The sequence below is a fragment of the Giraffa tippelskirchi genome, chromosome 1 (genome assembly GCF_054371585.1).
Source record: "Giraffa tippelskirchi isolate mGirTip1 chromosome 1, T2T-mGirTip1v1.2.pri, whole genome shotgun sequence".
Lineage (NCBI taxonomy): Eukaryota > Metazoa > Chordata > Mammalia > Artiodactyla > Giraffidae > Giraffa > Giraffa tippelskirchi.
The window spans coordinates 2,317,324-2,329,493 of NC_137275.1; the positions used below are offsets into that span (position 1 = coordinate 2,317,324).

The window sequence follows — 12,170 nt, forward strand, 5'->3', positions numbered from 1 at the left end:
GGTTGTGGCCCGATTCTCACCTCTTCTCTTCCTCTCTTTGCCCTGTGGACAGCAGAGGAGGGGCAGACTGACAGCTAAAGGGGAGACAGAGAGTGCCCCAGAGAGACAGACGAACATGGAGGGCACAGCTCCACGTGGACCTGGCAGGGCTGGGCCGCCTTTTGGGCTGAAGGTGATAATAAGACGCGTGAAGTGGTGCCCTGCTTCTTGTGCAGGCTCACAGGGACGTCTGTGCAAGGCAGTGAAAATACAGACCAAGTGGGGACCTGGGCGGCTGAGCTCCTGGACGCAGGGTTTCCCGCCCTCCCAGGAGGGTGTGCCTGTGGGCGGGGCCTGTCCCAGGAGGTTGTGCCCATGGGCGGGGCCTGTCCCGTAGTCTCTTTGTCCCTGGTGGTCGTAGCCAGGCCCTGTTTGGGGGCCTTTGCAGACTGCTGTCCTCTGCTTTGGCGAGGGATCACCGCCTCCCCGCAAATCCTGTGAATTAGTGCAGGGCTCTCAGAAGTCAGCGAGGAGGACAGTCAGGGTCACGGAGTCAGGGGCTCGGCTGATACCTGTGAAAACCCCAGGGTCACCCCCAGAACCCTCCCGTGGGTTTCCTCTGCACGTGTGCCTGTGCACGTGTGTGGGTGGGTGTGTGCGTGCTGGAAGGGGAGGCCGGGGAGTGCAAAGGAGATCACCGTGTCCCGCTCCTTGTCTCAGCCCTGCCACCAAGGGCGTGAAGGTGACCTCCGCCGCAGACCGGAGGGTTAACCCTCCGGTCTGCGGCGGAGGTCACCTTCCCTTTTCTTAAAGACCAGGCCCTGCCCAGGAGAGGGCTCTGAGGCCCCTCCAGGCCGGCAGGCACCCGCGGACCTTGTGTCCTGGGCCCTTCTGGGGGCGGGGCAGCCCCTACCCTCCCTGCCCCCCAGGTGCCCTGGTCCCTCCCCCCTCCTCGCTGCCCCTCACAGCCCCCAGCGCCCTCCCCGCTTCCAGCTGCCCTCCCGTGCTCCCTGAGGCGAGCGGGTGGCCGTGGCAGCAGTGGCAGCCTTGGCTCGCTCCCCACTCCCGCTTCCGTGTGTTTATCGTGTGAGAACGGGTCCGAGGAGGCTGGGCCGCAGCTGCCTGTTGTCTGCGAGCTGCCGTCCGGGCCGCGCCCTGCGCTTCTGCAATAAACACGGCCGGCGTCGTGGAGTCTGTGCACCGGACACTCCCGCTGGCCGCCTGCGCCTTTCTCCCTGCAAAGCAGAGCAAGGTGGAGCCCCAGGCCGCCCTCCCCACCCGCAGCCCTGGGCAGGGTGCCCCCAGGAGCCCCTTGGATGAGGCCCCGGGCGCCCGCACGTCCAGAGACGAGCAGGTGCTCTGCAGGGTTCCCTCGCTCCTGGACACAAGGCCCTTTTTCTTCCTGCTTCCCTTTTAAGTTACAGCAGGACCTGCCACGGCTCCCTCCCTTTGAGGCCGTGCGGGGTGTTGAGAGCAGACGGAGCCGAAGGTGGAGCAGGGGCCGGGCCGGGGGACAGGTCTCGGGAGCCGCCGTTCTCCGGCTGGGCCCGCGCACGCGTGCACGTGGCGCCCATAATAGACCCGTCGGCGGCTGTAATTAAGGCTGCACCCTGCACCACGCGGCTGGAAAACAAATTCTCTCAGCTGCTGTGCTGACTGGGAAATCGCCCCTATCAGCTGAAGTTTTATTCTTCTGATTTGGGAGAGGAAATACTTTAAAAATGATCTCACGGCGTGATTTATGTAAACGGCTTTTTTTTTTCTTTGTGCGAGACAATTGAGATAGAGCCTGAATCCCGGGCAGACCGCAGCTTCCTGCAGTGTCCTGTTGCCATGGGTGACGGGGGGAGCGGATGGAACTTCATCTGAAATGCCTTTAAACTTTCTGACGTGCACAGGCGTGCGGCGGGGCTGAGTGCTGTGTTTCAGAGCTGCGTGCCTGGAGTGGGTAGGAAGTCCTCCGGTCTCAGGATGAATTCGGAGAAAGGGTTGCCGGAGGAGACCCACGTTTTAAACAGCCAGCAGGTAGGCTGCTGCAGATGTTTTTGTCGCTTATAGAGTTGTTGAGGAAGGCTGGCATCTCGGTTACAGCTTTATTTTCAGCCTGTTAGTGAATGGTGGCTTTGAAGTGTAAACTCTGAAAATGTCTTTCTTGTGTCTGCATCCTGGAGGTTGAAGTGTGTCCCATGGAGGTAGAAGCCCGGCCCTGGGACCACAGACCCACCCCCCGAGTGAGGCTGGGTTGGGAGGCCCTCACGCCAGGTCCCCCCAACCTCTCGGGGGGACAGTGGCCGCACTCCGAGTCAGCCTTACAGGGAGCATCGGTGGTCCATCGTCCTCACCATAGTGACTGGAACAGATTTGGAAGATGAGTGAATTTAAATTTCAACAACGTAACTGTATTACAATCGTCTTTTACTTTTTAAATTGCTGTTTTATGTCTAAGATTTTTTTTCTTTTTTAAGAGTTAAAGTATAGTTTTCTTTTTCTAAAAAGTTGATTTGCAATGAGTTAGTTTCAGGTGTACAGCCAAGTGACTTGGTTGTGTATGTAATATTTGAAAATGGGATAAGCTGGTTCTGCTTCATATACATGCGCAGGAAATTACTGGCAAGCCTATTTACTGATGGATTAGTATCTGAGCTTATAAACGTAAACTTACTATAAAATGTTTTTAAAAGCTTTGAGAGTAGGAATAATACATTTTATCTTCCTCTCTGGCTGTGTTGTGTTGATGTAAAGGCAAAACTACATTTCAGTTATTTACAGACGATTGTCCGTAGTTCCTGGAGACCGGTTTAAATTCATCCTTTTCCTGACAGTTGTTTCACCTTAGCATGATCTCCTGACATCTAATTAGAACCTTGTGTAGAGAAGAGCAGGAGAAACTGCTCACTCAGAGGTGACTGGTTGGGATGCTGGGTTTAGGAAAATGACTGCATTGGCTTTTCAAATAGGAAATAGAAATAGGTCTGCTGGACAGGTCAAGAGTTATGCCTATGAAGGAAGGGCAGGTTTTAATGGATTTTAAAAATACTTCATGTGTATTTTGGAGACTCCCTGTGCTAATAAAGCTCCCTCGAGAGGGTGGGGAGCCGCCTTGATGTTCACGGGGGCACCTGCTGCACGCTGCCTCTGGCTGTCTCCGCAGGAGCAGTGCTGGGCTCCTGTTTGCCCACTCCTGTGTCTCTGGAACGTGCACTTCGGAAATACCATGTCCAGTACACCTACCGGTTAACCAGTTACTAATTTGTGTTACATGTAGGCTGCATTTCTGTTTCCATAGTATATAGAGGCAAGTTTTAGAAAAGCTTTTTTTTTATTTTTATTTTGAGTGAAAAAAAAAAATCACTAGAAATCTGCCTTTTATTTGCCTGCATAAATGATTTGGATTCATTTTGAAATTTTGCAAATGTTCAACCCAGCAAATAAGTTGTTTATGGAGGGTGTAAATGAGTCTGGTTGGTGTGGTCCTGTTTTAAGCAACAGAAAACTGCAGGAAGGTGGTGGGGTGGGAGCAGTCCTGAGGGTCTGGCTGGCTCTGCCCTGGGGCAGGGGGCAGAAAGTGCTGTGGCCTCCAGCTCAGGCCTCGAGAGAGAAGTCTCGAGGTGAAGGGCAGTGGTCTGCGGTGGCCGTGTGGCAGGGCCCCCGCCCTTGGCAGCTCTGAGCCTCAGACTGTCCGTCGTCACAGCGGGGGTGTCTCGGGCGCTCTGGGGCCCTGTCCACAGTGGACGTGCTCAGGGAAAGCCGTGAGTGTGAGGACTGCGTCTCGGAAGCGTCTTTCACCTTGGAGAGGAGGACCCGTGGGCCTTGAGGGGAGGCGTCTCCCTGAACCACTTGAGATGCCCTCGGGCTGTGACCCGAGGCTGTCGCTGCCATCGGCCTGTCGGTGTCCCTGTCCCCGTCTGGAGGCGTGAGGTGCAGCGGAGCAGACTTTGGACTGTAGGACCCGCCCATTTGCCAGTCCCAAGCCATCCACTGTGTTTCAACCGCTGCACGTGGGGATGTGCTGGTCCAGCCTCGGGTCAGGAGGATTTGTTGCAGGAAGAAAGAGAGCTTAGGTGGGCTTTCTCCGTGGACCCCTTGCAGCCCCCCTCCGTGTCTGACCAGCTTGCTGGGGTGGGGCCGTGGCCATCAGCGCTGTGGCCAGGCTGCCGTCCAGGAGGCGGGGACAGAACTCGCCCGGCCTGAGCTGTTTGGGGACCTGAGCCCGCACCGTGCAGGGCTGTCGTGTTCAGGGACCCTGGGTCACCACCGCTGCTGGCAGGTTTGGCACTGCCCGCTGGGGTACGGGGGCAGGCCCCCCACTCGAGGTCTTGGCCCCAGACCCCGCTCTGCTCTCCCTGGGCCAGGCCCGCAGTCAGCATCCTCCGTGCCCACCGGGTGAAGGCATCCGAGCCCCTGGGGTGCCCGCTTGGGTGGCCGGGCTCGGCTGGAAGGTCAGTCAGTCCTGGGGGTCCTGGGCGTGAAGACAGTTGTGCCAGGTTGTGCGGTGGCGGGCTTGTCACTCAGGCGGTCTGTGTGAGGGTCGGACGTGATGAGTGTGTGTGGCCCTTTCCCTGGCCAGCTTTACGTCTGTGCGCTGGGCTCTGGGTGGGACGTGGAATGAGAAGGCTGCATCATGAGGAACAGGCCAGGCGTTTCTTCCAGGTGGCCCGGGGCCCTTCTCGGGTGGCGCTGAGCAGAGAGCCAGGGCTGCGGATCCGGGGGCTGCGGGTCCGGGGGCCGCTCCAGCGGTCAGCCCCTCGTGCAGGGCACCCCAGCGGCTCGGGCCCACCCGCCCCAGGCCTCTTCACCCCAGAGCTGCCGGGGGAGAGGCGTTCGTCTGGACCAGCCGCTTTGCCCCTTGGTCTGTCGGCTGCACAGACGCCTCTCTTACCTTTTAAGGCTCTGGTCCTTGTCGTCCCCGTAAGAGGAAGGCGGAGGGAGGCTGTGGTCTTCCTCTTTCTCCACATCTTCCCTTTTCTTTCTCGGAGGCCGGTCACCCTGAGCTGGGCTTCCCCGCGTCCTTCTCGTGGAGACCGCGCTGTCGTCCCCCTGGTCTCCTCGCGTGCCCACAGGCGGCTCCTTTCTCCCTTCCAGCCCACAGTGGTTCTCGTCGGGCAGACGTGGAGCCCAGGCTCACCTCTGGCAGGAGCGTCCCTGCTGCCACCCAGAGGCCGCGCTTCCCACCCGCCTCTGCAGACCCAGAGATGAGGACATGCCCCCCGCTCCTGCCTCAGGTCCGACCCCGGAGCCCAGAGGTCAGCGGGCCCCTGGGCTCGACCTTTGGAAACCCTCTGAGTCCATCTGACCTCACACTCCTCGCCTGCCTGCTCTCCTGCCTGGGGCCCTGGAGCCCCTAATTCCGAGCCATGCACTTTGGGGCACCTGCACCCCCCCCCCGGGATGGTGGGGCCTTAACTTGCTGGATTGGTTTCTAGCCCTGGCAGGAGCGCCTGGGCAGCAGGTTTGCAGTACTGGGCGCCCCGTGTCTGGAGGAGCCTGGGCTTGGTTGAACAAGGAGAAGTTGTCCCAGCAATCCCCCCACTTCCTGCGCCCCGGACCCAGGGCCATCCCCCCGCCCAGTGACTGGGTCTCGGCCTTCTTTCATGAGAAAGCGTGTGGTGTGGTGAAACTGGGCTTCGAGTTCAGCTGCCAGGGGGCCTGGGCTCTGGTCGCAGTCAGCGGCTGTTGATGCAGAAGGTGCTCCTGGTGAGCGGGTCCGTCCGAGGCTACGCCTATGGCCAGCTCACCTGCCGGGCCAGTGTGCATGCTGACTTGACTTGTGGGAGTCCAGCTGTCTGTGGGCACGTGCCCTCTGTCTGCCCTCTGACACCTGCCCTGTCCACGCAGTGGGGGCGCGGGTCTTGCTGCAGCCAGGCCGGCCAGTGTGGAAGGTCTCTGTCTTCATGTTGCAGGAAGGCCAGAGGGTCCTCGTGTAAAGTCGGATGCTGCCCCCAGCCCGCAGTGTTCACGTGGCACCCGCATGCCACCTCGTCCGTGTGACTCTGGACTTTTAAAGGTTTTGTAATGAGTGATCTGGGGCTTTTCCAAGGGCAGGGCAGAAATACTAGCTGTTAAATCCTTAGGAAAATGCTGTGACTGTGGGTTTTCAGTTTCTCTTGATTTTATTGGGGCTTGAAGGACTCTTCGGGACACACACGCAGAGGAGAGGCTCGGAGTCCGTTCTGAGCTGGGCCCCTGCCTCTCCTGACTGCAGGCCTCCCTGCCTGTCCCCGCGACGCCCTGTGTCCGGCTGCTCCGTCTGTCGCTGGGCAGCGCTGAACACACCCGTAATGCCATGGTTCTGTTGTCGCCCCGGCCTCTGGATCACTGGGACCCTCTGTGGTGCAGTCAGGGTTTGAACCTAAGTGCCTCTTCTTGGCCTGCACGTGAGCCGTTCATGTTGTTCTCTTCCATCTTATCCCATTTTTGCCGCAAATGCTGCTTACGACCCACTGAATTGATTTGACAGCTCCTTAGAGGGTCGTAGCCGAGTGTGAAGACCCCTGTGCTCCAGGTGCGGAGGGCAGGCGGGCACCTGAGTGGGACCAGCAGAGTGGCCTCCTTGTTCAGTGGCCCTGTGTCCACCCCTGGGGTCTTCCCTGTCCCCCCACCCCTGCCATGCTCTCTGTTGCTCTCTGTCCAGCAGGGAGTCGCCTTAAAACTTAGATGAGCCTTTAAAAGGCGAAATGAATACAAATTAGGTGCAGATTGGATTGTTGAATTCTTAAGATTTTTTTCCGTTGGGATTATTTGAATTTCTTTTCTTTTTCTCAAAATGTTTGATACCACTGGGCAAATTGCAGACCTTTGTCTCTTATTTAAGAGTCAGAGACAGTTGTTTAATATTTCTTACGCCCAAGGTAGGAAATTTTTTCATTGGTTCAAAATTGAAAATGTAAACAACTTTGTATTCCTATATACTAAGTAATTATGAAATGATATATTCTAATAACTGCTATTGTCCAATGTTACTGACAGAATCAGCCTTGATAAATCAGAATCAGCATTCGTCATGGAAATCAACTTTCAAAACGTTAATTCAGAATAAAATATCCACGCATGTGTGTGTGTGGTCCAGATGAATTTCCTGCTGGGAATAAATCCCAATCAGTTGGCACTGAACTGTTGGGCTGACCTGAGGAATAGAAATTGTTTCAACTTCAATTACTTATCTAAAATACTTTAAAGTTTTTAAAAACAAATGTATTTATATTAGTGTAAACTCAGGCTTGGGGAGCAGTAGACCTTTTTAGAGCTGTTTAGTTATGGTTTGTGTCTGAATCGTAAGCACAGAAAAACGCTCCCTGTCTCGGACCTTCTGGCTAGCGGCTTTTTTTCCTTTTTTGTGGCTGCGCTTGTTGTACGAGTGGCCCTGCCAACATGGGGGTGTGGGAAGGGCGCAGAGGGACGGGCTCGTGAAAACCCGTCGTTAATACGGACTCTGCTGGCTGTCGGAACGCAGTTAGGCTTGTCAAGTTTTAATTTGTGAAAGTGTTTAAGAATGCCAAGAAGCTTTGGGGTGCCTCACTTCAGAAGTGCTGAAGCGTTGCAAGCTAGGCTTAAAAAGGATGACTTGGTCAGAATTGAGCACGTCAGTCCAAGGCCAATAGGAACGATTTGGGGGATCGCTGCGTTCCCCCAGATGTTGCGGCAAGTTGCCTGCCTGCACCTCTGCGTCCGCCACTACGTGGAGTGCTGGCCACCTGCCCCCTGCGACAGCGCCTGTCACTGTGCGGCCCCGTGTCACCCCTTTCAGCCTCATCTCCGGTGTGTGTGTGATGAAGCCCTGTGCGCGCTCCGTGGCCTGCTTCTGTGTCCTTCTCAAGAGGGACCCAGGGGCCCTTCCGGGCGTCAGGGTCAGTGCAGAGGTGCCCCGGCCCCCCTTTCTGGGTGTGTGCTTGTAGACAGAGCCGATGCTGGACCGTAGGTGGCCTGGCCGGAAGCCGTCACCTGCTTCTCCAGGAGCGTGGGGACCTGGGGGAGCATGTGGTTTTCCATCCAGGGGATGACACAGGTGTCTCCCTGCTCTCACGGCCAGGTTCACGTCTGACAGGGACGGAAACAGTGGCCAGGTTGACAAGTGGTGAGCAGACGGGGGAGACGGCGAGGGAGGGCTTCCGGGGGTCCTGTCAGGAGCCACCCCTTCCTCAGGGGGAGCCTGCCTCCCTCAGGGGCCCTGGGCAGAGGCCAGCGTGGGCAGGGATGTCAGCCCTGCTAGGGGGCCCTCAGTGCACAGACAGACACACCACACACACATACACACACACACACACACACACATACCGCACACACACCATACACCATAAACACACCACACACAAACCATACATCACACACACACACCACACCGACACACACCACACACACACGACACACACTCACACACCACACACACACACCACACACACACACCACACACACCATACATCACACACACACACACCACAGACACACACCACACACACCACACACACACCATACATCACACACACACCACACCGACACACACCACACACACCACACACACACCACACACTCACACACCACACACACACCACACACACCACACACACACCATATATGACACACACACCACACACACACCACACACATTCACACACCACACACACACACCACACACACCATACATCACACACACACACCACACACACCACACACACACGACACACACTCACACACCACACATACTACACACACACCATACATCACACACACACACCACACACACACCACACACACACCACACACACACACCGACACACACCACACACACCACACGCATACCATACATCACACACACACACCACACCGACACACACCACACACACACCACACACACCACACACACACCATATATGACACACACACACCACACACACCACACACATTCACACACCACACACACACACACCACACACACCATACATCACACACACACCACACACACACGACACACACTCACACACCACACACACTACACACACACCATACATCACACACACACACCACACACACACACCACACACACACCACACACACACACCATACATCACACACACACACCACACACACACACCACACATACCACACACACACCATACATCACACACACACACACCGACACACACCACACACATACCATACATCACACACACACACACCACACCGACACACACCACACACACACACCACACACACCATACACACACCATACATGACACACACACACCACACACACTCACACACCACACACACGCACACACACCACACACATCATACATCACACACACACACCACAGACACACACCGCACACACCACACACACACCATACATCACACACACACTGTATGCACACACACCACATGCACACAGACACACACCACACACACACACCACATACCACACCCCTCCACACACCACACACACACACCACACACCATACACACATCACACACACACACCGCATGCCATACCCCTCCACACACACACCACACACACACACCACACACACACACACCACACACACACAAGGGCCACCAGCTGTGACTCCTCAGGTGCCAAGAGCTTGGGAAGTCCTCTAGGCACAGCTGCCCAACGTGCAGAAAGGGAAGGAAGTACGTCATCTGAGGCTGTGGCTTACAGACTGTGAGTCCCTCCTGGAAAATGCTGAGCAACTGGGACTTGGACCAGGATGCCTCTTCCTGGTGGGCGTCCTGGAGGAGTCCAGGGCGGGGTGGGGGCTGGCTTGAGGGCGCTGGGAGCGTCCGCAGAACAGCTTCCCCCGGCCGGGCTGCTCCTCCCAGCCTCCTCTGCGCTGCTGTCAGGGGCGTTTCTTTCAGGTCTGTCTTTCAGTTTCCAGACTTGCTCTTCAGTCTCCGGCCTCTGTTAACCCCTCTACAGAGCACCTCTCTGCAGTTTCAACAACTGTAGATTTCATTGTCAGTCATCCTATAGAGTTATTTTTAAATCTACCACCCTGCTTCTCCCTTTTTTATTGAAACCTTTGTGTCTTCACAATTTCATCGTCATTTGACATCTGCATTAAACCTTTGCAGTATCTGGGATCCTGTTCCTTGCTGTTTGTGCTGGTTCTTCCTTGTGGGGGTTTCCCGTGGGCTCGGGGGACTTTTGAGCTCATATCTGGGTGGGCTTGGGCTCTTGGAACGCCTGTGGGCCTCGCCAGGCCGCTTCTTCCCAGACGGTTTGTGTTTGCGGCTGTGGAGCTGGGGCTCTTCACCCCGGGAGCATCCAAGTGAGGGACACGCAGCCCTGGGCCCTGCGGCCCTCCGTTCCCCTCCTGCTCCTCCCTCAGGGTCCCTTGCTCCCTTTGGAGCAGTGCTGTTAGAAAGCTGGTTTGTTTCTGTGCTTGCTTCACAGTGTTTCTGTAAATCGAAAGCTGCTCTAAAAGCTCATTGGGGGACCTTTACCTGGATCTGCTTACCCTGCACCAGAGGCCCCCCCGCTGGAGCCTCTGCAGCTGCGAGCCCACCCTGCTGGCCCTGTCCTTGCTGCCCAGCTGGCCCAGCCTCCCCATGGGCAGCCTTCTTGGCTTCAGGGACACTCCTCTCTCTGGGATCTTGAGTTTCAGTGCGTTTGGGGGATGTGTGTAGAGGTTTTTTAGCGCATTTTGTCCTGTCTGCTAAGGCCTGAGACTTCAGTTTTAGTTGTGGCCATACATGGAGTGAACCACGTCCTTCACATTGGTGCATTTTGCATTTTCTGCCTTGTTTTTCAGAAGTTATTATTGATAGTATTTCTGCTTTTGTGTATGGCCTTGCAGCGTTTTCTCTCATGATCTCAGGGAGTGATTTGCCTTTGATACTATTTAATTTTCCCAGGATCGTAGGTGACTTGTGGTGGGCACAGGCAGGACGACAGCGTCCGTGAGCCCTCATCCGCCCTGGGGAGGGGGCCCCCGCTTCTCCTTCCTCTGCAGGGACGGCTGGCTCCCTGGGGTCTGCTCTTTGCTGCCTGCCTGGCAAGGTGAAGGTTTAAAAGCTGGATCCGCCATAGCCTGTGCTTTTACTATTGAAAAATATGTTGATAAGGTATGCGGATGCAGTAGCAGAGTGTTTGTGACCCAGGACTCCAGATGGTGTGAAGCTGTGACGAGCCCGATCCTAGGACAGGACCCTAGAGGACAGCGCCCTGGGGGAGGAGGCGGCTCACCGGGCTGGGCAGGGGTGAGCCCCGGGAGGGGAGGGCCCTCCCTCGTCTCCCAGGTGCGGGGGCGCTGGCACTGGGGACGGGGAGGCCAGACAGAGCGTCGGGCGCGCAGTTGGCACGGCGGCTCTGTTCACAGTTCGGGCCATAAACACCGCTTTTGCCCTGGGTGGGGGCTGTCCCTGGGAGCAGTGGTCTGGCACCTCCTCCCCACCTGTTTGCTCTTGGCCTTGGGGGTCTTGAGACGTGACCCCCGCTGACTGGGGAGGCCCGGGACCTGGGAAGGGGCTCCCTATCATTCTCCACACCCTGCTCTCTGGTCTCCCCTCGCTCTGCAGAGAGGAAGGCGTGCGAAGCCCGGGGCTTCTATAGTGGGCTTCTTCTCAGGGCATGACTCGGGGGCCGAGATGCCAGGGGTGCTGGCTGCCCCAAGGCCTACGGGCCCCGTGAGGCTGCCATGGGGCCCTGCCTGCCTCCGGCCCGCCGGGCTATACCTAGGCTGTGACCAGGACTCGGCACAGAGGTGCTGAACCCACTCCCTTCCCGCGGGAAGGTTCCCTGGTGTCTGTGCTGCCTCCCCAGGCCCCTTCCCCTCTCCTGACTTCTCTGGAGCCCCTCCCTCCATGACCCCAGGGACCCTCCCTAGATCACAGCCTGAAAACTGCATCCTCAGGAGGACTTGCTCAGCCGTCCCCCTCAGAGAATTGCTCAATTGCTTGGAGCTCTCGGGACCCTGGCTGTTGTCCCAGGGCCTCCCTCTGCCACCTCCTCCCTCCAGGCCTGGCTTGTCCCCACCTGCCTGCCCAGGGTGGCTGGGCCAGAGGTCCGGGCTGGCTGCAGGCTGGCCCCCTTCTGCCACCACCACGGGGGCGGATCTACCCCCGGGTGGCCCTGGGGTGAGAGCGCGGAGCAGGGCTGCCATGTGCCCCGGGCCGCGCCTCGCCCTGGATGGACGGAGGGCAGGCCTGCCTCCTGGACTCAGGTGTGCCCAGCAGACTCAAGCCCAGGCTGGTCAGCC

The 12,170-nt window shown here is 57.2% G+C and overlaps 1 protein-coding gene across 11 annotated transcripts in view; it reads left to right on the forward strand.

The window, feature by feature from the left end:
- The window catches only part of RGS12 (regulator of G protein signaling 12), a 116,852-nt gene that overhangs the window by 47,669 nt on the left and 57,013 nt on the right, over positions 1–12,170 (forward strand). For 2 of the 11 annotated variants that reach the window (XM_081580464.1, XM_081580473.1), the window contains exon 1: positions 1,867–2,004. The exons of the other annotated variants lie outside the window; for them this stretch is intronic. In XM_081580464.1, the coding sequence (XP_081436590.1) occupies positions 1,951–2,004 (54 nt within the window). In that variant the 5' untranslated portion in view covers positions 1,867–1,950. Of the gene's footprint in view, positions 1–1,866; positions 2,005–12,170 lie in introns of those variants that run through there. 11 annotated transcript variants of the gene reach the window in all.